Raw genomic sequence first — 22,465 nt, 5'->3', positions numbered from 1 at the left:
TAAGAATAGATACCGCACATAAAACGTTTTTCAAAAGCTTTGCGCATTCGATGCCCAAAGAGCAACGCCGACTGAGAATTCAGTGCAATTCGACACAGCAAAAGCGTGATATTTGTCACCACATCATGCAATTACCGTGTAGCACGGCAGTGCTTGGCTTGCTAGTGTCAAACTTAAATAAAAAATACTGATATGTAACATGATAGTACCTGCAAGTTTCCTAGCAATATTTTCTCCCTAATTTGATTCATATTTGTAAACTTTTACAGACGTTGCTGACTAAACCCAACTTACGGAGTAGCCAACTTCTCTACAGTTTCCTGACTAAGAGTGAAGAGTTTGTCAACAAATTCCTTGGTGATGTCAACTTAGGTATGATATCAGCAAAATAGAAGATATTGTACAGTGACACTGATGTCTAAATCATCCCTGACAATTAATAATACATACATAATTCTTACAGAGCATTTTACTATACCTCATAAATATTCATGATTGACAGTCAAGTTCCCATTGGTCTCATTGGTCCATTTATTATATGCCAGACGCTATCTTTGCTATTTACCAAGCACGCACGAGAATTCACACACACATGGTAAATGCACATGACAAGTAGACTGTCGCCCCGGGCAGCCCGGGGCGACAGTCAACTTGTGATGCGCCTTACAACTGTGGAACTGTTCCCAGGGTGTTGTGTGCGCATGTGCGTTCATGGAAAAAAAACATTCAGATTCAGTCAGTTTTTGTGTTTAAGTGCAGAAATAATGAACGAAGTTCTTGAAAAAACTTATCCTGGAGGAGTTTTATTTCACAGTCATCATTAATACAAATGACTGTTTGATGTTTTTGTGTTTTTTTTCTATCTGCAGGAAAGTTTGTCCGCACCATGTCTTACAAAGTGATTAAAGAGGTATGTAAACACAAAATGTTCAGCACCATTTGTCATGTCTGTTGTTTTTAATGATGATTTATCTGTATGTTAGTGTTACTTGCGACTATAGCCTGGGCGACTAATTTCTTAGTCGCCACTATTGATTGCTTAGTCGAGTTGCGACTACCAGTTTTTCAACTACTCGGTTAATCGTGCCGCCACGACTAACACAAAGTAGTCGCGAATACAAAAATAGTTGTGACTACCTGTTTAGTGAAGCAATTGTGTCGCTATACACAATCAGTGACACAATCCTTCAACCGTTTCAGTTTAAATTTAAGTAGTGTGCCTGCGGCAAAAAGTATGCAACAATGCATCTTGGGAATTAAAAACTATTGTCAAAGTCACGACTATTATATATACATAGATATATAAACTGTACACAGAAACAGTATTAGCGAGTGAACGGTGAATAAATATTCTATCAGTCTCAGTATTAGCGAGTGAACGGTGAATAAATATTCTATCAGTCTCTACTAATTCAGAGTCTACTTGTCGAGTCTTAAAATTAACTAGTCACCCAAGTCTTCTTGTGACAACTCATTGCTCTTCAAATGACTATCATTTGTCTTTTTTTTCAATGTGCTAAGTTGATCTTTATCAATGGTCAATAAGCCCTTCCCATTTTGATAAGCCATGTTTTATCCAGGCTCTAATTTTGTGTTTTCAGAGAGGGCAACATTTGGATCCCTTTCTGCAGTCATTTATTGCTTCAGTGGAGGCACCAAAGCCAAAACCAGGGTAAGTCAAACATATTAATGCAAATTTAACATCTCTTATAATGGTTGCGGTACCCGCTGCCAAAACATAGGATTCGAACTGTCCCTAGCTACCGGGCAACCTCGGTAGTCTAGTTGGTAAGACACTGCTCTAGAATTGCAAGGGTCGTGGGTTCGAATCCCACCCGAGTAACATGCCTGTGATATTTTTTCACAGGACTCGGGGAAAGTACTGAGTAAACAGTGCTAACACACATTGGTGTATGGGTAAAACCAATTAATATTCTTTATTCCCGATACAAATTTAACATCTCTTATAGGTCAAACATGTTAAGTTGTTTTTGGTACCTGTTGTTCATAAACCTGTATTATTGCTTGCTTTATCTACATCAGTCATGATGGGATAGAGTTACAGATTTTCCATTTTTCTTATTCTGTTTTAGGAAAGTTGAAGAGGAGATTGATCCTGCAGAATATCTTGCCAAAAAGGTTTGAATTTTTCCAAATATTTTTTAATTTACCTTCAACATTTCAAGACATGCGCAGAATGGTCAGCCACACACAATTGTTCTCAATGTTTACCCTAGCAATGCCCTGAAATACTTTTTAATGAGAATTTTACGTTTTAAGCTATAAATGATAACATTTTATCTTTCAAGGAAATACTGTATGTTTAAAGCGCTTTGAGACACCAGGTGTATAAAACGCTACCAAAAAACGACTAGTATTATTGTTATTATTTTGTCTTTCCAGTTGGATTGCACTATATATGGTGATAATGCAGGTTTGTCACTGGTACGTGAAACACTCAAAGAGCCAAGTCCTGATGCAAGAGCAGACATACTGGAGCTAAATGGAGTATTTGACTATATACTCTATCTTGGTGAGTTTATAACCCACTTTATGCGTAAGCACGTGATGTAATCCACCATATACATGTACATAAACTGACAAACCTGTAGAAGTTCGAGATCGATTGGCCATCTGGATCATGAGAGAATAGTGAAAAACAACTGATTACAAATTTTGCATTGCATCGATGCCAAAACAAAAATGAATAAAATGTCACTGAGCGATAAACTCCAAACGCGATATTTGATTATTTATTTCTCATCAAATATGTAAGACGATATATTTTAGACAGAAATATTCCAAGGGATGCGTTCTTCTACATGTATCACCATCGTTAGACCGTGTAGGTTTGATGTAAATCTGTGATCTTCACGATTTTTGTTTCTTACCAATTCTGTAAACGTTCCTTTAACTGTATTAAAACCGAAAAGTTTACCTTACTCTCAGCTGGATATGGTAAATATGGTAAAAAGCTATACGTGTTCCTATATTGTCCTTCACAGCCACAGCTCTATTTGAGGTTGTTCCATGGTTATATCAGGGACTCATAGTCTTCAAGAAACTCTTTAAGAACTCACTGGAAACATTCTTAGACAGGTGAGTTACCACTAGCAGTGCCCCTGGTTGATCAACCCAAATGGTGACCATGGACAAGGCTACTAGGCCCAATTTCATGGCTCTGCTTACCGTAAGCAAAGAAGCAGCGCTTATGGAAGCAGGGAATTCCGCACTTATGTCAAGCATATTTCACCGGTTAGCAGGGAATTTAGTATTGTGCGCATACATACTCCATGTTACTAGGTATTTTACGCCTACATGACTAGGGCAGAAATTCAACGCTTGCAGTGCTAGTGGAGAATGGTGATCGTAAGCGCAGAATTCGACGGTTAGCAGAAGCATGAAAAATGGGCCCTGGATGCTTTTAACGCAAGTATTTATGTTACACCATTTTGGGAGTCAGATTCCTTTGTGTTGCTGCACAGCATGTGTTTTAGCCGAGGAAAAAAGAAAGAAGTAGCGTACAGTGTATACTTACATTGACATGCAATGTTGCTCACAAAATGGTTGCCCATGGGCAGACTGTAGCCACATTTAACATCAGTGCATGTGGTCTATAGTTAGTGCCCAGTAGAAGTCATCTTTACGAGCAAATCGCTCAAAATACTAACGCAGCCAATCATGTAATAAATTTTGTGAAATGATGGCGTGCTGCACGTCGTTCTCACACGTGAGGCATGACTGTGTGTTCCAAATTGCCCATAAAGATTGCCGGTTTACATGTACGTCAAATTGCAACCTTCTCCTGAAGGTGAGCAGAGTATACTGTTCTAAATGTCGAGACCAAACCGGCTCTTTCGAGAGCCACCACTCGCTCAAACGAGATTTTACTCATGGTTGTACTCGCAAGTTTACTATTCATATTTATACTTATAGTTACTCTCGCAACCTTTTTATTGTAGCACCTTTAACATTACTGTGGTTTTTATTCAGCTACCTTGCCAAGAAGTTGGAGATTGTTCAATCTGAGGAACAAGTTGAGGATATCATTCACAAACTCAGAGGTAAGTAAGAGTTTCTGTTGATGCTTCCTCATATCATCTAGTATGTGGTCACAGATGTTTTCTCATTAGTAAGTGGCTTCCTATAGACCAATCCGACGAAACAAAATTGGTAGCGCCCTCTATTGAAAATTACCAACTGCGGTGTCTTTTTGTGCACAGTCTAGGCATTGAAGACACCGCAGCAAATGGCGCGCGTTGCTCAACACTTGCGCGCCCGGTGCGCGTCGGATTGGTCTATACGTGCCAATATCCGTCACAACATTCAATATTTATTGCAAGGTACATGTATGTGGGACTACATTTGAATGATGAGACCAACCCTTATTACAAAGCACCATGTAATGGTTTAAAAGGTACATTTGCTGCCACCTAGCATTCCTAAGTCTACAACATTGAGTAGGATTTGAAACTTTGCATGTTGGAAGTGTAACTACATAAGAAAGGTTTGTGGTAATGCCATGTGAATATCTCTTTTGTGTCTGGTTAAACAACTCAATATTTTTATTAGTATGCTCTGATCAGCTTGAGTAGAATGCAGGGCCCAATTTCAAGGCTCTGCTTACCGTAAGCACAGAATCGGCGCTTACGGAAGCAGGGAATTCTGTGCTTACGGCAAGCGTAGTTCACGGGTTAGTAGCGAATTTTGGCTTCTGCCCGTGCGTACTCCACGTTACTAGGTATTCTACGCTTACAAGGCTAGCGCAGAAATTCGGCACTTGGACGTAAGCGGGGAATCGCGATCGGAAGCGCAGAATTCGGCGGTAAGCATAGCCATGACATTTGGCCCTGGACTCTGTTGCTGGATGCTGCTTAAGTACTGGGTATGGTGGTGCGTGAAGGCAGGAACTGGATAAACTGTGAAACGTGTGTGCTAGAATGAGACCAATTGACAACACACATGGTATTAAAGTATCTTTATCTTTTTTATCTGAATAGATGTACTTTTCTTTGATGATGAGCCACCTAGAACTGATGCCCAGAAACAGCGACGGAAAGAGGAAGCATTCAAACAAATGATGGCTTTCTTCCCTAGTGAGTATCCATCTTCCCTTCCACCAAACATCGTTACAAAATTGTCTCAAATGCTGGTTTAATCAAAGTTCTTTTGAAGTTACGCCCAGAAAAATCATGGCCTGGGCGACTAGTGCGACTACTGCGAAGTCACAACTATTGATTGCTTAGTCACAAGTCGCGACTACTTGGTTGATCGTGCTGCCACAACTACTACAAAAAAGTTGTAACCTTCTTCTTGGTGAACCGATTGTGTCTCTCACGACTATTTACTTACGAAACACAATCAGACGTCAGTGACACAATCCTTCAGTCCTTTCAGCAGGAATTGTACTATATTGTGCCTGTGTCAAAGGATATGATGCAATGCATCTTGGGAATTAAAAATTGTGACTTTTTGAGGCGCGACTAGTCAAGTAGTACATTTCACTAGGCGCCCAGGCCTAATCATGGTAGGGCACTTTAAGCAAATTCTGTTCAGCAGAGTTGTCTAGTCGTAAGACATCTACTGTAGAATGACAAAGAGTTGGGGTTTTAATCCCCCCCTGATTGACTTGGGGAAAGTACAGAGTATGGTCTTTTACACACGTCAGTGTATGGTCTTTTACACACGTCAGTGTATGGTCTTTTACACACGCCAGTGTATGGTCTTTTACACACGTCAGTGTATGGTCTTTTACACACGTCAGTGTATGGGTGAAACACAAACAATACTGGAGTAATGCGGCCAAGCGGTGTAGTGCAATGGACTCAAGTTCTGGTTGCCAAGTCATCAGGGTGTGGGTTCGAATCCCGGTCATGACGCTTGTGTCCTTCAGCAAGACACTTTTTGCTTCTCTTCACCCGGGGTATACTCTAAAGGGAGCCGAGATGGTTTAAGAAATGACATTTATAGTCGTGGGATAATTATGTTAAAAGCCTAATGATCTTTCTTCGTAATTGTGCTAAATAAGAGTCTACATTATCATAATCATTATCCAATGTTTAATATATTAATTCTGTTCGCACTTGTAGCTTCAAAAAAGTGGTGCATTGTACCTGTATATAAAGCAAAGGTCTATTGGTAACAGAGTTCCCTCTACCAATTATCATTTTAACAAACATGCTTTATTGTAAGCATAGTAAAAGGGACATTGAAACTGAGCAAGTGTGGTTCATGAGTGAAAACTAATATAGTTATCTTTTGAAACAGAACAACTGCATCAGGTTATGGGAGAGGATAAATTCTGTGCTGGTCTGAGATTCATATTCGATGGTTTACAATATCCCAAGCTAAATAAGCAGGTAAGTTGGTCTGTCTCTCAACCCAAGCTTGCTTAAGCTTGTTTATAGCGGATGAGTTTACCTGTCTCCCAACCTAAGCTTGCTTAGCAGATTAATTTACCTGTCTCCCAACCTAAGCTTGCTTAGCAGATGAGTTTACCTGTCTCCCAACCTAAGTTTGCTTAGCAGGTTAATTTACTTGTTCCCCTGCCCAAAGCTTGCTCAGCAGATGAGTTTACTTGTCTCACAACCTAAGCTTACTTAGCAGATGCATTTACCTGACTCCCAACCTTAGCATACTTAGCAGATGCATTTACCTGACTCCCAACCTTAGCTTGCGTAGCAGATGCATTTACCTGTCACCCTCAACAAGTTTGCTTAGCAGATAAGTTTACCTGTCCCCCTTTACCCAAGCTTGCTTAGCAGATGAGTTCATCTGTTCCCCAACCCAAGCTTGCTTAGCAGATGAGTTTACTTGAGCCCCTCCCCAATCTTGCTTAGCAGATGAGTTTGCCTATCCCTGTATCCAAGCTAAATCAGCACAAATCTCAAAGCTTGACAGTATCAGAGTATTTATTTATTCTAAAGTTAACAATACAAAATCATTTTGTTTTACATTACACTGGACCGCACGCAATTTTTAATTTTTTTTCTCTATATTTCAGCTTGCCTACACGCTTCTTGATATCATCATTCTTGAGGTTTTTCCTGAATTTGACAGTGTAAGTAAAATAAATCCAAAAACAATATAATGGAGCTATATGTGATTTATAAAAGAAGAAAAAAAGTGTTAAAAGTCAACGGATGCAGGTAGTGCTCTGTACCCGATAGAACTTTGGATCATTGTAGCGTTGCTCGAGCGGTCTAGAGTCTTCGCTATACATGTTGTAGCTAGATTTTTCTGTTCGGAACTGACACACAAAAATAACTGACTTGAAGCACAGTGTCTTTGATTTATGTGACTAAGAGATGGTGATTTATTCTGATTCGCCTTCTCTTTTGCTTATAATATACTTCTTTTTAATGATTCTTTCCTTTTAATTAAAGACAGTGGACACTATTGGTAATTGTCAAAGACCAGTCTTCTCACTTGGTGTATCTCAACATATACATGAAAATAAACAAACCTGTGAAAATTTTAGCTCAATCGGTCGTCGAAGTTGAGAGATAATAATGAAAGAAAAAAAAAACCTTGTCAAGTTGTGTGATTTTAGATGGTTGATTTCGAGACCTTAAATTCTAAACTTGAGGTCTCGAAATCAAATTCGTGGAAAAATACTTCTCTCTCGAAAACTATGTCACTTCAGAGGGAGCAGTTTCTCACAATGTTTTATTCCATCAACCTCTCCCCATTAATCATTACCAAGTAAAGTTTTATGCTAATAATTATTTTTAGTAATTACCAATATAGTCCACTGCCTTTAGGTAAATATTTAATCATATCCTGGGTTTGCAATTACTGACCTGCTCTTAGATTCGTATTGATTTGTTTCTTTGCCATAACCTGCCAGTTCACATCTACTTGCTGCCTCTAGAAATGCTTACTGCGGCCGCTACTGAATATGCGCCACATGCTGCTCATGTGATCTCCACGCAGGGAGCACGCGCTGTGCACATGTCACGTGCAAGGAGAAAACTGAGCCAGTCATTGTGCCCCCAGGCGACCATTTTGCCACAATATTTAAATCAGAAAACTGTGTCTTTTTGTATAGATAAAGAAGAAAATTATCCTTTTTCAAATATTTTTTGTGTAATTTCTTTCAGAATTTGAAGACTGATACCATGGAGACATAAGTCTGTATTCTGATGGAAACACACCTCTACAAGCAACCAATCAGATGAGTGGCAGGTCATGTTAACTACAGGCAGGTAACTTTTTGACCAATCACATTTTGTTACCTAGGGGCAGGCACCTTTTCAACCAATCATGTTTTGGTACCTAGAGGCAGGCAACTTTTCGACCAATCAGCCTTTGTTACCTAGAGGCAGGCAACTTTTCAACCAATCTGCTTGTGTTACCTACAGGCAGGAAACTTTTCGACCAATCAGCCTTTGTTACCTAGAGGCAGGCAACTTTTCAACCAATCAGGTTTTGTTACCTAGAGGCAGGCAACTTTTCAACCAATCAGCCTTTGTTACCTAGAGGCAGGCAACTTTTCAACCAATCAGCCTTTGTTACCTAGAGGCAGGCAACTTTTCAACCAATCAGCCTTTGTTACCTAGAGGCAGGCAACTTTTCAACCAATCAGCGTTTTTTACCTAGAGGCAGGCAACTTTTCAACCAATCAGCCTTTGTTACCTACAGGCGGGCAGCTTTTCAACCAATCAGCCTTTGTTACCTAGAGGCAGGCAACTTTTCAACCAATCAGCGTTTGTTACCTAGAGGCAGGAAACTTTTCAACCAATCAGCGTTTGTTACCTAGAGGCAGGCAACTTTTCAACCAATCAGCGTTTGTTACCTACAGGCAGGCAACTTTTCAACCAATCAGCGTTTGTTACCTAGAGGCAGGCAACTTTTCAACCAATCAGCCTTTGTTACCTACAGGCGGGCAACTTTTCAACCAATCAGCGTTTGTTACCTAGAGGCAGGCAACTTTTCGACCAATCAGCCTTTGTTACCTAGAGGCAGGCAACTTTTCAACCAATCAGCCTTTGTTACCTACAGGCAGGCAACTTTTCAACCAATCAGCCTTTGTTACCTAGAGGCAGGCAACTTTTCAACCAATCAGCATTTGTTACCTACAGGCCGGCAACTTTTCGACCAATCAGCATTTGTTACCTAGAGGCAGGCAACTTTTCAACCAATCAGCCTTTGTTACCTACAGGCAGGCAACTTTTCGACCAATCGGCCTTTGTTACGTACAGGCAGGCAGCTTTTCGACCAATCAGGTTTTGTTACCTAGGGGCAGGCAACTTTTCAACCAGTCAACTTTTGTTACGTACAGGCAGGCAACTTTTTGACCAATCACCAATTAATTTTTCGTCAAAATATCATTGAGGTCATATATATTCAGAACATGAATTTTAATAGATGCTGCAACGTCACCAGATTTTTTTAGTAGGTCTCAGAATTTATTTTGGTCAGTGAATTTTACTATTGGAAACTTGTTTTCTGTCCAGATCGGTAAAAAAAACACCTGAAGTTGTTAGCTTGAAAGTACAGTGTACTTCATACAAATTTGACACCATCCGTTAATATTTAATTAGTTTCCAAAATAGATTTATTTGCTTTATACTTAATATTGACATTATATGGTCCTACATTATTTTGTACCTTTAATACTTAGAAAACACTTGTTGTTTATTAACTTTAGTTTTCAACCCTTACCAAGTAAGTTAAAAGAATGGGGATGGGCATTTATTTGATTTTTAAGAATTTTTTTTTTTTTTTTCTTATTTTTTAAATCAAATTTACCTATTTTCACTAGTGGTTTAGTCCTTGGTACAGGTTCCTCCCTGTGGGGGTATGGGCAAGTCCAAATCAGTGACTTGTAGGGATGGGCATTTATTTGATTTGCAAGAATTGTTCTTTTTATCAAAAGTATTCCCGTTATTCAGTGAACTATTCATTCTATTGGTAAAACCCACTGAGCTTTCTTCCTATTGTCCAGTGACTTCATTCACATAAAACAAAAACAGCCTATCCCAATTTTGATAACATTCCTAAAGTTGCCAGCTCTAGCCAGGAAATGCTAGGGTATAGTAAATTGGCCAATATGGGATAAGCCAGGCAACATCATGTGTGGAGGAGTCTGTACACTGGACTGTACTAGGTGCACTGCATGCTAGCATCAAACCAGAGAAAGTTTCACTTAAATAAAGGTGCTGGAGACCTTTGGTAATTGTCAAAGACCAGTTTTCTCACTTGGTGTATATCAACATATACATAAAATAACAAATCTGTGAAAATTTGGACTTTATTAATCATCAAAGTTTCAAGAGACGACGAAAGGTAAAAACAGCTGTGTTGCAGAAATTGTGTGATTTAAGATGCCTACAAAAATATTAAAAGATATACAGGTCTGAATCCTTTTAATATTTGAGTAAGAAATGACCTCTTTCTCAAAAACTACATGACTTCAGAGAGAGCCGTTTCTCACAATTTGTTATACTATCAACAGCTCTATATTGCTTGTTACCAAGTAAGTTGTTATGCTAACAATTACTTTGAGTAATTACCAAAAGTGTCTGGTGCCTTAATAATGCTTTAGACGGAAAGTCTTTCCTTCTTTTAATCTACTCAATTGTTTTGCTTGATTCTGTACAGCCAGGGACCGCAAATAGGTTTGCCTCAGTTTGTTTAACACATAATAATTGGTAGGTATTTGTGGTAGCAACATGTGTAGATCTCACGTAAGTAGTGTGTGTAGTAAAAAATGTTTTACGTTAGTCAAAATTAAAGTGCAATCCTAATACAATGTAAAAAAAATTCCTCCGTTGCGCTGTGTACAAATTGTGCCTGCAGGAAGTCCAGGCTCTGTGACCCTTTTTGTTAACATGGTCTATACTTTAGGAGAAATCTAAATACAATTTCTTGCCAATCTGCTGAGTAACACTGTTAAAATAACTGAAGAATAATTAATGTCACGTTTTGTCACACACAAATTAAAATATGTATTATAGATGTTAATTAAATCATTCAAACACAAAGCATAGAATGCATATTTGGGTTGTAAATACTGATGTATTTGTGAGCTGTGAAGAAAAGAAATATATAAAGAACAAATTCTTCAACATTTACATGTTTTTTATTTGTATAGGAACAAAATGGCACTTCTGGGAGATCATTACATTAGAAAGATACATGTACAGAAACTTTAGTTTTCTGTAGTTCATAAGCCTCATTTCCAAACAGAGTGTTTTGGTTAGCATTTCTCTAGCTTTATCAGGCCTGGAATACCACATGGAGGCCATGTCTTCTGGAGCCCCTGGTCGTGGCCTCGGCGCCCATAGAAAAGTTTCCCATAGGCTTCAAGATTTTCCAATGGAAAGCCCTTTACAAAAGGAAAATGGCCTCGCAACTGATTATCAGTCATATTATATTTTCAAGTTTGTTGGTTTTTCTTGTCCCAAAAATGTTGCACAGATTTGTGAGATTGTTTTACGTGGTTTATACAGTTAATGGTAATTAAAGCATCACTCCACAGTCATGGATTTCAACAATATCTCCATTATTGCTTAAAAATGCAATGGTTGCCAATTGTGGCTGCTTCAAAGGAGATCAGAGCAGGTATATTTTTAGTTGTTTTTAATTATATATCCATAACACAAACTTATAGATGGCATATGGACAAGATAATAACATTACACGTCCTTTACTGAAAAGTACCGGTAAATCTGTGGTGAGTTCTTTAGCGTGCATCACTCACAACACGGGACCTATTTTTACGTCTCGTCCAAAGGACCCGGATGAGATAGTTATCATACTATCTTGAATCATGAGCCATTGTTTGACTCCTATCTAAGGAACACAGTCAAGCTCCAAATTTATTCCGGGACAGTCAACTTGCTGATGGAGTCTTTGAATTCCTGCTGGATTTTCTTGAGTTTGTCTTGTCCATCCGGTTGGAGAAGCTCGATAGCAGTCAGTGCTAGAGCCTTGGCTTGAATCAACGTCGGGCCCTGAGCCTCGGGAGCACCTTCAGGGAGGAAAATATAACAAAGCTGATTCAGTTCAAGAAAGTAGTGGACAATGTGTACAACCTTTGCACATCATGCATCCACTTAAAGGGACACGTTGCCTTGGATTGGACGAGTTGGTCTATGAAAAGTGTTTGAAACTGTTTGTAATAAAATGCATATGGTTAGAAAGATATTTTAAAAGTAGAATATAATGATTGCACGGTTTTCCTTATACCTTGTGAACTAACATGGCACGCCATTTTGTGGAGTCAAGTTTTTGACTCCAAGGCCGAACGCGTTAGTTTGGAAAGTAAAAGGAAAACTACACAATTTCGAGGTATGTTTGTGTGGATCATTTTATTCTACTTTTAAAACATCTTTCTAACCATTTTGATTATTTTAACAAATTGTTTTTGTTAATGTTTTTCATGGAATAACTTGACCGATCCAAGGTAACATGTCTCTTTAATATGTCAAATGAACATGCAAAGTTTGTGAACTGTTCATGCATTTTAGTAATGTTAACCACCACCAAATGGACATCGCATGCAACAAGGGGCAAATGTCTTGTATTCCCAGTCTGACTTGTTGGATTTTGCAAAAACATGACCTGCAGCATAATAATGTATTGTTTTATAGAATAGCTATAGAATATTCCCTAATAGGAATACACAATCTGACAAGCGTTACACTGCAGTAATGCTTCTCAGATTACAATTTGGGGTATAAAAACTTGTATATCTTTTTACACCACACTTCAAAGTGAAATGTTTCTCAAAAGCTGCTGTATGCTTTTAACCACAACTTTTTGTTGTCGTTAATTTTAAGCGTGATGACCAAACGTATACCTTCTTTAGGGCAAAACAAATCATGGATCTAAAATGAAACTGTATTGAATAGCATCTGTGAGAGGAAAACAAAACCGGCAGAAAACAAGCAGACAAACAAAGATGTAAACATTGCATGCAGGCATTACAACCATTGTAATTATGTTATCTAGGGATTAAGTGTATGATTTGATAAACTATGATTTAATGTACCTGCAAAGACTGTGAAAGATCTAGTATGAATAGACCCATCCCCTTGTCCGACAGCAAATTTAGGTTGAATACTTGGCACAACATAGGAAACATTTCCCATATCAGTTGATCCCCCTCTCCTTAATTTCTCATCTGTGTTTATCTGGACACTCAGAGAGGATGCCCAATCTTCATAAATGGATGCAAGACCATCATTGGACACTAGGTTGGCATACGCAAAGGTTGTTTCATACTGCACCTAATGCATGGGAATATGTACATGGTATTTAGATTATGGGGTGTCGTCGCCGAGCGGATAAGAGCACCGAACTCAAGCTCTAGTTTTTTTGTTCAGCAGAGTGTGGGTTCGAATCCCGGTCGTTTCGAGTCCCGGTCGTGACACTTGTGTCCTTGAGCAAGACACTGGACTATAATTGCTTTTCTCCACCCAGGGGTAAATGGGTACCTGTGAGGGCAGAGATGGTTCGTGTGATTAGCTTAGTGCGCTACATATTTGGCAGCACAGGCTGTAAACTCCCCGGGAGCGGAGATGGTTAAAGGAATGAATTGAGGCCCAGTGAACAGGGGTATGTCAGAAGCGGGTTGAGACGCACTTCGGGTGATTATTACTAAGATTAAGCTTGTCCCCCCCCCCCCACCCCATTAATACAAATCTAGAAATCTGTGGTGCAAATATAACCAGAATCATGACGTTTTTTTTATTGACATTCTATTCTATTATGTATAGTGTTTCTTTATCCAAGTAAGTTCCTTTATGAAATTTGAGCATTTTTTACACTAAGGAAACCTGTGGAAACTGATGACTAGTTGCATTTCATGATAGGGCCTATTTGCAATGAGCACCCTTACAGATGGGTAGATTGAGTCTCGGATGTAAACTAAGCACAATTGGTTTGGAGTCATTACTTATTAATTTTGGTTAAGCACTGTGTATAGTCAAAACTTTCCCAAGTCCTGTGAACAAAATATCACATTCGAACCCACAACCCTTGCAATTCTAGAGCAGTGTCTTACCAACTAGACTACCAAGATTGCCCGGTATTTACAGGGAAGTTCAAATCCTATGTTTTTGCAGCGGGTACCACAACGATATAAATGAGTCATAACTTTTACCCTTAGAAGTGAATTCCATCAATAGATTTTTTACTGAGATTCGCTCTACAGATATTGTACCTACACATGTTCATGTAGCATAGCATTGCGTATCGACACCATCCATTAGTATAGCAAAGATTAACAAAGGGCCATGCACACCAATCTTATCACAGTCTAAACCTTTTGGATGCTGAGTTATGTTGAATAGACTTATGAATGTTGATAGACAGTGAACAATCAGCTGATACATGCACTTTCCATATGATTGATACCTTTTATTTTTTTTACCTGGAATAGCGCATGTTCTTAGTGTGTTTAAATTTTGCCTATTTCTTTTACTTAATAGTTACTTAAAGCCATTATACACTTTCGGTAAACAGTATTGTCCAAGTCCCATACTTTGTGTATCACAACTCAATCGGTCATCGGACTCGGGAGAAAATAACGGGAAAACCCACTCTTGTTTCCGCACGTTTTGCCGTGTCATGACATGTGTTTAAAATAAATCCGTAATTCTCGCTATCGAGAATTGATATTGTTTTAATGTTTTCTCAAAAAGTAAAGCATTTCATGGAACAATATTTCAAAAGAAGTCTTTCACCATTACCTTCTGTAAACCCTGTAAATTATTTGTAAATCTGTGAACTTTTTTTTTTTTTTCTGTACCGAAAGTGTATAATGGCTTTAAACAATCCTTCAATTTAAATAGTTTTTACTCATTTTTTGTATGCATAGTCTACATTCAGTGTTTTACTGGGAGGTTAACGGTTCTTCTTCTTTGTCCTTTCGAAAGTGTTTGTAGTTTCATTGTTTTTTAAAGATTTTTTTGTTATGGAATTCCTGTTTATGCTTACAATTGTTTTATTTATTTTGGTTTGTTTATGGCTACTTTTTTGCACTACTTATATGCTTTTTAAAATTATTTATTATCAGCAGTGTTTCAAAATTCAGCATGTGAGAAGTGTGGTTTGTGTAAATATGTTTTAAAGACACTGGACACGTTTGGTAATTGTCAAAGACCAGTCTTCTCACTTGTTGTATCTCAACATTTGTATGCATAAAATAACAAACCTGTGAAAATTTGAGCTCAATTGGTCGTCGGAGTTTCAAGATAATAATGAAAGAAATAACACCCATGTAACACGAAGTTGTGTACTTTCAGATGCTTGGTTTCAAGACCTCAAAATCTAATTCTGAGGTCTCAATATAAAATTTGTGGAAAATCACTTCTTCCTCAAAAACTACATTACTTCAGAGAGAGCCATTTCTCACAATGTTTTATACTATCAACAGTTCCCCATTACTCGTTACCAAGTAAGGTTTTATGCTAATAATTATTTTGAGTCATTACCAATAGTGTCCACTGCCTTTAAGGTTAATATTTTGAATCATAAAGGAACAGGAGGCACAGCACAAAGCAAGCAAGGAAAGAAACAAGGAAAAGATGCAAAGCAAGGTTTATGAATCAATCAAATTAACAACCGTTGTCATTTTATTTGATACTCTTTCAGAGCAAAATTTGAAACATTACGCCTTCGGACATTCAAAACCAAATGGGTCTGTACATTCCATAGAGGACTTGCTATTTTGATGGTTGCATGAAATCACTCATGTTGTGTACCTGCCACACCCTCAAAATCATGTGTATGAATGTTGGCCTTGTCCGTTAAATAGAACATCGGATGTATCCCGGGGACCACATATGAAGCGTTGCCGAAATCAGTCGAGCCTGTATGGTTTACATTGTATTCAAGCTCCAATCCGTATTCCTTTGCGTACTTCTCATATATGGACACAAGACCAACGTTTGTCAAGATATTTGCGTAGGAAAACAAATCTTTGCTTTCAACCTAAAAGTACAATAAAAACAAAAAAATGGGACGGATTGTGTTACTGTTGGAACTTCCTAGGCACATAGGCTGTTTGAGCTTGCATTCACTGCAAATTGCAACACCATTGCAAAAGTAAGCCACTGCACATATCATCTTATATGAGGTTCACCTTTTTTTTTTTTTTTAGGGGGTTCGTGTAATTCCTGTTCACAAAAACAGTTGTTTTATATATTTTGGTATTTTTATTGCCTGCTTGTTTTATTTCTTTTAATCTGTAAGGCGCCTTGAGTGTCTTTCAAGGCCGTTTTGGTGCTATATAACACTTTTAATTATGTGAAGTGGTTAAGGAAGAATGAAAAGCCAACACAAATATGTCGATATGAAGCTGAAGGAAGTCTTCTAGATTATTTCAGTGTACCTGAGGCAGCAGTGAATTCACGCGAGTGATTCACAGCCGTTGTCATAATGCTATAACATGGATGTATTCCGGGCACTGTGAATGACACATTGCCAAAGTCTGTTGAACCAACCCCCTTAGACACTTCGAAAGGGTCCGTACAGAACTCCTGTCCAAAATCACTCGTATATGCCTCGTACGCCGAGGCTAGATCACCATTTTGAATGATGCTAGCATAACTCAGCACAACAGCAACATCGATCTAAGCCAAAAAAGGAGTGTTTAAGCATAGAATGAAAAACAGAGGTCCGTGTAATATAAGGAAGTGTCGTGGCCGAGCGGTTTTAGGAGCACTCAATTCAAACTGTGGTGTTTCTGATCAGCAGAGTCTGGGTTCGAGTCCCAGTCGTGGCACTTGTGTCCTTAAGCAAGACCACTTAAACATTGCTTCATCTTTTGGATGGGATGTAAAGCCGTCGGTCCCGTGTTTTTGTAACGCCCAGATGTTCCTGGTTGGATTGGCAGCATACTGCGCCACAGCACCTTGTAAACCATTACATGGTGCTATAAAAGGATTAGGTCTCATAATTCTAACGGAGTCCAACATCTTGCACGCTATAAAAGAAGCCACTATTATTATTATTATTATTAATATTTCAAGATACTTACTTCTCCAATTTTGATTCTTAGATAGCATACCCAAGAACTTACTAGTGCTCTAGAGATAGAAGATTCACAGTCTACACTGCTGAAGGATCAAACAATACCTCAAACACCAAGTAACAATTTAGTCAACCCTCCCACTGTCTAACCATTCAATATCATCCACTGTGGTTTCAAATGATAAATAAACTCTGCCAGCCTGCAATATGACATCTTGTGGTGATTGTACACAAATAATACACAGTTAGTTCTGTGTACAGCTGTACCACCATACAAAACCCCTGAGAAGTTGTTACCCTAGTAGGAGGGTTAACTATCGGACTAACCTTGCATTCTGAGGCCACAGCAGCACCCTCTGCACATGCTAGAACCTTACGCTTCACAATAGCAAGTTCCCCCTCATTCAGAGCTCGTAAATTATATGTTAATTCAGCTTCCTCCGGAATTATATTTGGGGCGGCACCGCCATTCGTGAAAATCCCTTGGTTGAAAAAAAGAAATATATTGTGACAAATACAGCAATACAAACATACTAATCCTTTGTTGTTTTCTTGTTTACTATTTAGTGTAAATTGATATACCATATGTTATTTTGGTTTGTAAGCAGTTTGCAACTTCTAGATCCCTCTTTTTTCTTGTATTAGATAGTCAATGTATAGGTGTCCAGATTCAATCAGGGTGATCAAAAGACAACCACACCCTTTTAGCTATGCACCCAGGGGAGTTTAAAGACACTGGACACCTTTGGTAATTGTCAAAGACCAGTCATCTCACGTTACTTCAGAGGAAGCTGTTCAGTCTTCTCACGTTACTTCAGAGGAAGCTGCCTCACAATGTTTAATACTATCAACAGCTCTTCATCGCTTGTTACCAAGTAAGTTTTTATGCTAACAACTTATTTTTTTAGTAATTACCAATAGTGCCAAGTGCCTTTAAATAGCACAAGTATTTTACTTACCATGGATTCTGCAGTCTGGTTTAATCTGTTGCCTCATGTTAGAGATTGCCTGATAGCACATAACGGCTGCGTCCAAAGCATTGTTACCATCCCAGGGGGAAGCTGCAGCATGAGATGCTTTGCCATGAAACTTGATTTTCAGTCTAAATAAAACAACACAAAAAGTTTACTCATTGATAACAAAGTAAGACCGTGTTCGAAACAGCGACTTCGGCTACAGCTACGCCTAAATGGCATGCGTCTGGATACGTTTAGCAATTACAGAAATTTTATTACATGATTAAATTAAATTCTTACGCGATGACTGACAACGCTATTGGGCGTGGCACATTGTATCTGTAGGGGTGAGCCATCATAGCTACAGCGATGTCATCAAAGACGTTGGCCTTGATCAAGTACTTCTTGCCCCCACCACCTTCCTCTGCTGGAGTTCCGAGCACTGTTACCTGGTAATAGGAACAAAAAGCTTTGTATCAAATCTTGGTCACTTTCTAGGCGTTTTAATCCTGGTTCACTCCACATCCCTCTGACTTCCAAAAAGTACCAAACTTTGGGTTGTGGGCTTGAATCCCAGTCAAGACACAAGTCTTCTACAGTGAGACACTTTTAATACTCTAATTACATCTCATCACCAGTGAGTAATTGAGATAGCTGCAACTACAAGGGTAGAGATTGTTGATGTGATTCGTGAATGATTAGCAACCTCCTTTTGGCTGCTGGTGCTGCAAGGAGTTGAGACAGTTTCAGAAATGTTCCAGGTCTAATGAACTGGGCAAGTAATAGTCTAAGGTGCTTTGATGACATGGTTTGAAAATCAAACTCATTGTACACTTTTAAATTATTATTATTTCAGATTTCAAACTTTTACCTTTCCATATTTATTTCCGTTTGCCTCCAATGCTGCTTTGATGGCCAACCCAGCAGCGACTCCACACTCTGCAATAAGGTTATGACCACAAGCATGGCCGATCCCAGGCAGTGCATCATACTCACAGATCACACACACATTAGGTCCTGCGTCATCACAACCAAATGTCGCCCTGGGAGTTTGATTTTAAGAATATCAAAATAAAAAAAGTTAAAAGGGACTTGTTAGAGTATTTAAGTGCCCTTTTTGTCTCATGTAATAATATTGAATAGCTTTGAATTTCTACTAAATAATAATATCCATGAAGTGAGTGAAACACAATGAGCCTACAAAATTTAATGTCTCGCACGGAATTGAAACCAGCCGTTCCAGTCAAGTTCAAACAGTGTTGCCTGACTGTAAATAACAGTCGGTAAATATATAAGGTGTAACAATAACACAGTGTTAGTTTAGAATACACTTTGCCCTACCCTCTAAAAATTACTGTTTAAAGAAGTATGATAAATTGTGTTGTTTGTGATCTTTGATATTTCTATTTCAATTTTAGTTGAAAGGTTTATCATCAAGTTCTATTTGCTGGTTAGTGTATGGGGTAGTGTTTACCTTGATACTATTTTGATTTGCAAAAACTAAATCATGGGAATAGGCCTACATGAAAAGTCCTGATTGTTTCCCCCATATTTTCTTTCTTTCACAACCTCCTTCAGTGATGATCTTATGCCCTGGAAATATTCTAATTTTTTGTTTACCTGAATGCTGTTTCTAGCACAAACTTGCGTTCAACTTTGAAGCCTTCTTTCTCCAAGAAGTCTGTAAGTACCTCATGGGCGTGGTGCTCGTTGAAGTTGAGCTCAGGGTGTGTCCAGATGTCCTGACTGATGGCGTTTAAGTCTTCTGCTGATGCATCAATCTTGGCTTTGGCTGCCTCCTCCATGATGACAATTGGATTCAAAATACTTCCTGGAAAATGAAAAAAAATTATAGGAAAGATATTAAAATATTATATGCTCTTCAATTCAAGATAGGAAGTAAACTTTCTTCTTTTTCTTCCTTTTTATAAAGCGCAGCCTTCAAATGATTGAATATTTACGCACTGCGTGTGTGCACATGGGTTGGCTGGAGACAACAGGAATATTGTGTCAGGTGCAGTTAGAATTATTAGAGGTGTGAAGTGCTTTCTAGTGAACAGACCCCATACAACTACGGCCCTTCGTAATGGGACGCCCCCCCCTCCCCAAATTATAGAAATGAAGATTGTAACCCTTTTTGATCCTTCCGATGTCAGTCAGTGATTTTGTAAAGAGCTGACACTGCCAGAAATTTATAGTAAACGCTCGACAGTAACACAAAACTTGCAGACAAACTATGATGTTTTATTACAGACAGTGGACACTATTGGTAATTGTCAAAAACTAGTCTTCACAGTTGGTGTATCTCAACATATGCATAAATTAATAAACCTGTGAAAATTTGAGCTCAATCGGTCATTGAAGTTGCGAGATATTAATGAAAGAAAAAACACCCTTGTCGCACCATGGTCACACGAAGTTGTGTGCTTTCAGATGCTTGATTTCGAGACCTCAAATTCTTAACTTGAGGTCTCGAAATCAAATTTGTGGAAAATTACTTTTTTCTCGAAAACTATGTCACTTCAGAGGGAGCTGTTTCGCACAATGTTTCATACTATCAACCTCTCCCATTACTTGTTACCAAGTAAGGTTTTATGCTAATCATTATTTTGAGTAATTACCACTGCCTTTAATTAATGATGTTCGGGTTGTGACGTGATGCTGTGATGAGATGAGAGGATTTTTAACTAGAAATGTTATAAAAATTCATCACAAATGAATGAACAAGTTGTATTAATGTATTTACAGTTTTTATTTTCTATAGGATAGGGGGATAGGACAGTCAGTAGAGTTAAAATTATCCTGTGTGTGGGGGGGCTACTCCTAGAACTATGCGGTTTCGTTTCGCAATCGTCTCCTACGCTACGGCAGACGATAGTGAAACGAAACCGCATAGTTCTAGGAGTAGTGTGTGGGCGTGACCCTTAATTATTCTCTTTGTTCTTTTTACTTAAGTTTATAGTTAAACACCCTGCATGGTCACGGGCCATGGTCTTAAAACCTTAATGCCACGCCCACCCATTCTGTCTCCACCTCCACACCACCAGCTGGAGGTGAACTGAAAACGAAATCATTGTTTTAATTAAATACAAACACACTTTTTTAATGACGATATTTTTCCTCCAGTTGTTTCACTTACCGTTGCACAATGAGGAGAGCACAATAACTCGAAAATGTGCTTGCTCGTTTTGGTGTTATTCTATGAAAACCTCTGTACAAAAAACATCGTCTGCCCCATCAACGCCCCATCAATTCAATGACAGAATGATGGATGTGTTTATAATTATGTGTAGTAAGCCTAAACAGGCCCTTTTCGAAACCACGGCGTCGGCTCCAGTATAATTGGCTCAGGCTAGCTTGGCCCCGCGGTTGTTTTGAAAATATTACCCGAGCTTTGCGTACGTGTCTTTGGGCTTCAGACGAGAGAACGGAGCCGAAGCCGTAGTTTCGACAAGGGCCCAAAGCTAGCTGAAGCCGTAGGCGGGATTCTTTGCCGCAGCGCGCCACCACCCGTGCACGAGATTAACAAGCAGCGCAGAGGGCTGCGCGCTATGGTGGCGACAAAAAAGACTAGCTAATCGAATCGGCAGTCGTAATGCGTGTTTGACAGCTATCCGTTAGTCTTAAAGCAAGACGTTGGTAATTTCGCCATTGTTCCACCAAGTGAGGGCGTTTCTGAAAGCCACGTACCTTGTCCCTTTTCGAAACCACAACTTCAGGCTCCACCCTCGCGCTGTTTACATGGTCACCTGACTTGTCACATGAACAAAACGAAACTTGTTTTGACACCCGAACTTAGAATTGTCCCAACTGTAGTGGGCTGGTTCCAGCTTGAGTGTTTCAGTTTGGCGTCATAAACTAGTCTTGGTGGAAGACCTTCTCACGTTGATTTGTTACAATTTTCTAAACGTGGAGGGCGCTATCACTCACGAATCGCTCTCTCGACACGATATCCACACGTGTTGTGACAGCGGATTTTTGTTAGCGCCCTCCACGTTGGAGAAATTGTGACGAATCAACACAAGATGCTCTTCCAACAAGACTAGTTGTTACAGATCTCTTAAACCCAACTGCTGTTGGGCGGTCCCAACTGGAACACTCAAGAAAGTTGGAACCAGGGCTGCGGTGCTGAGCTCTCCATGTGTGTTTCAAGATATTGTGTCACTGTCATGAAAACTGTCAGCGTCAAAACTTTTGGACAGGTAAGGATATAATTTGACTATTGCTCCATGATTTGACCTAATATAGTAATAAAACAAGGGGAAAAGTTTCCGTATGGCGCCACCACTTTTTCATTCGATATAAAATAATATAGGAACTTATTTACCTGATTGATATATCCCTATTTGTAAAAATGAGTGAAAAAGTGGTGGCTCCATACGCGTGGAGGGCAGGGTCACAACACAAGTCACTGTGCTTTTGTGAAATCGCATACACTTGCCCATTTCTTTTCCGTTTCTCATAATTTGTGGATCTCCCAATCCATATTTTCCAGTTTCGCGGCGTGGGTCCCGCTAGTGGTT

General features: G+C 39.0%; 2 protein-coding genes across 5 annotated transcripts in view; one reads left to right on the top strand and one right to left on the bottom strand.

The window, feature by feature from the left end:
• The window catches only part of LOC117292795 (sorting nexin-14-like), a 36,674-nt gene extending 18,956 nt beyond the window's left edge, over positions 1 to 17,718 (top strand). For 2 of the 3 annotated variants that reach the window (XM_033774956.1, XM_033774955.1), the window contains 11 exons: positions 270 to 372; positions 870 to 910; positions 1,602 to 1,672; positions 2,094 to 2,139; positions 2,404 to 2,533; positions 3,006 to 3,099; positions 3,994 to 4,064; positions 5,001 to 5,096; positions 6,268 to 6,359; positions 7,004 to 7,060; positions 8,103 to 10,406. In XM_033774956.1, the coding sequence (XP_033630847.1) occupies positions 270 to 372; positions 870 to 910; positions 1,602 to 1,672; positions 2,094 to 2,139; positions 2,404 to 2,533; positions 3,006 to 3,099; positions 3,994 to 4,064; positions 5,001 to 5,096; positions 6,268 to 6,359; positions 7,004 to 7,060; positions 8,103 to 8,132 (831 nt within the window). In that variant the 3' untranslated portion in view covers positions 8,133 to 10,406. Of the gene's footprint in view, positions 1 to 269; positions 373 to 869; positions 911 to 1,601; positions 1,673 to 2,093; positions 2,140 to 2,403; positions 2,534 to 3,005; positions 3,100 to 3,993; positions 4,065 to 5,000; positions 5,097 to 6,267; positions 6,360 to 7,003; positions 7,061 to 8,102; positions 10,407 to 17,631 lie in introns of those variants that run through there. The other variant, XR_004519320.1, reaches the window with a different exon arrangement.
• LOC117292796 (peptidase M20 domain-containing protein 2-like) lies at positions 11,444 to 21,391 on the bottom strand. Of its 2 annotated transcripts, none has more exons than XM_033774957.1 (8): positions 21,082 to 21,391; positions 19,563 to 19,773; positions 18,814 to 18,985; positions 18,243 to 18,391; positions 17,946 to 18,088; positions 17,314 to 17,468; positions 13,001 to 13,238; positions 11,444 to 11,977 (listed from the first exon to the last, which is right to left on the bottom strand). In XM_033774957.1, the coding sequence occupies exons 2-8, from the start codon at positions 19,745 to 19,747 to the stop codon at positions 11,826 to 11,828; spliced, it is 1,194 nt and encodes a 397-aa protein (XP_033630848.1). In that variant the 5' UTR covers positions 19,748 to 19,773; positions 21,082 to 21,391; the 3' UTR covers positions 11,444 to 11,825. The 2 variants fall into 2 exon arrangements, with proteins under 2 accessions (XP_033630848.1, XP_033630849.1); XM_033774958.1 differs by lacking the exon at positions 13,001 to 13,238 and adding an exon at positions 15,717 to 15,945 and having other exon boundaries at positions 21,082 to 21,265.
• Between the last annotated feature and the right edge of the window lie 1,074 nt (positions 21,392 to 22,465).

This window comes from Asterias rubens, chromosome 7 (assembly GCF_902459465.1).
Source record: "Asterias rubens chromosome 7, eAstRub1.3, whole genome shotgun sequence".
Lineage (NCBI taxonomy): Eukaryota > Metazoa > Echinodermata > Asteroidea > Forcipulatida > Asteriidae > Asterias > Asterias rubens.
This window is presented reverse-complemented; position numbering and strand designations above follow the sequence as displayed.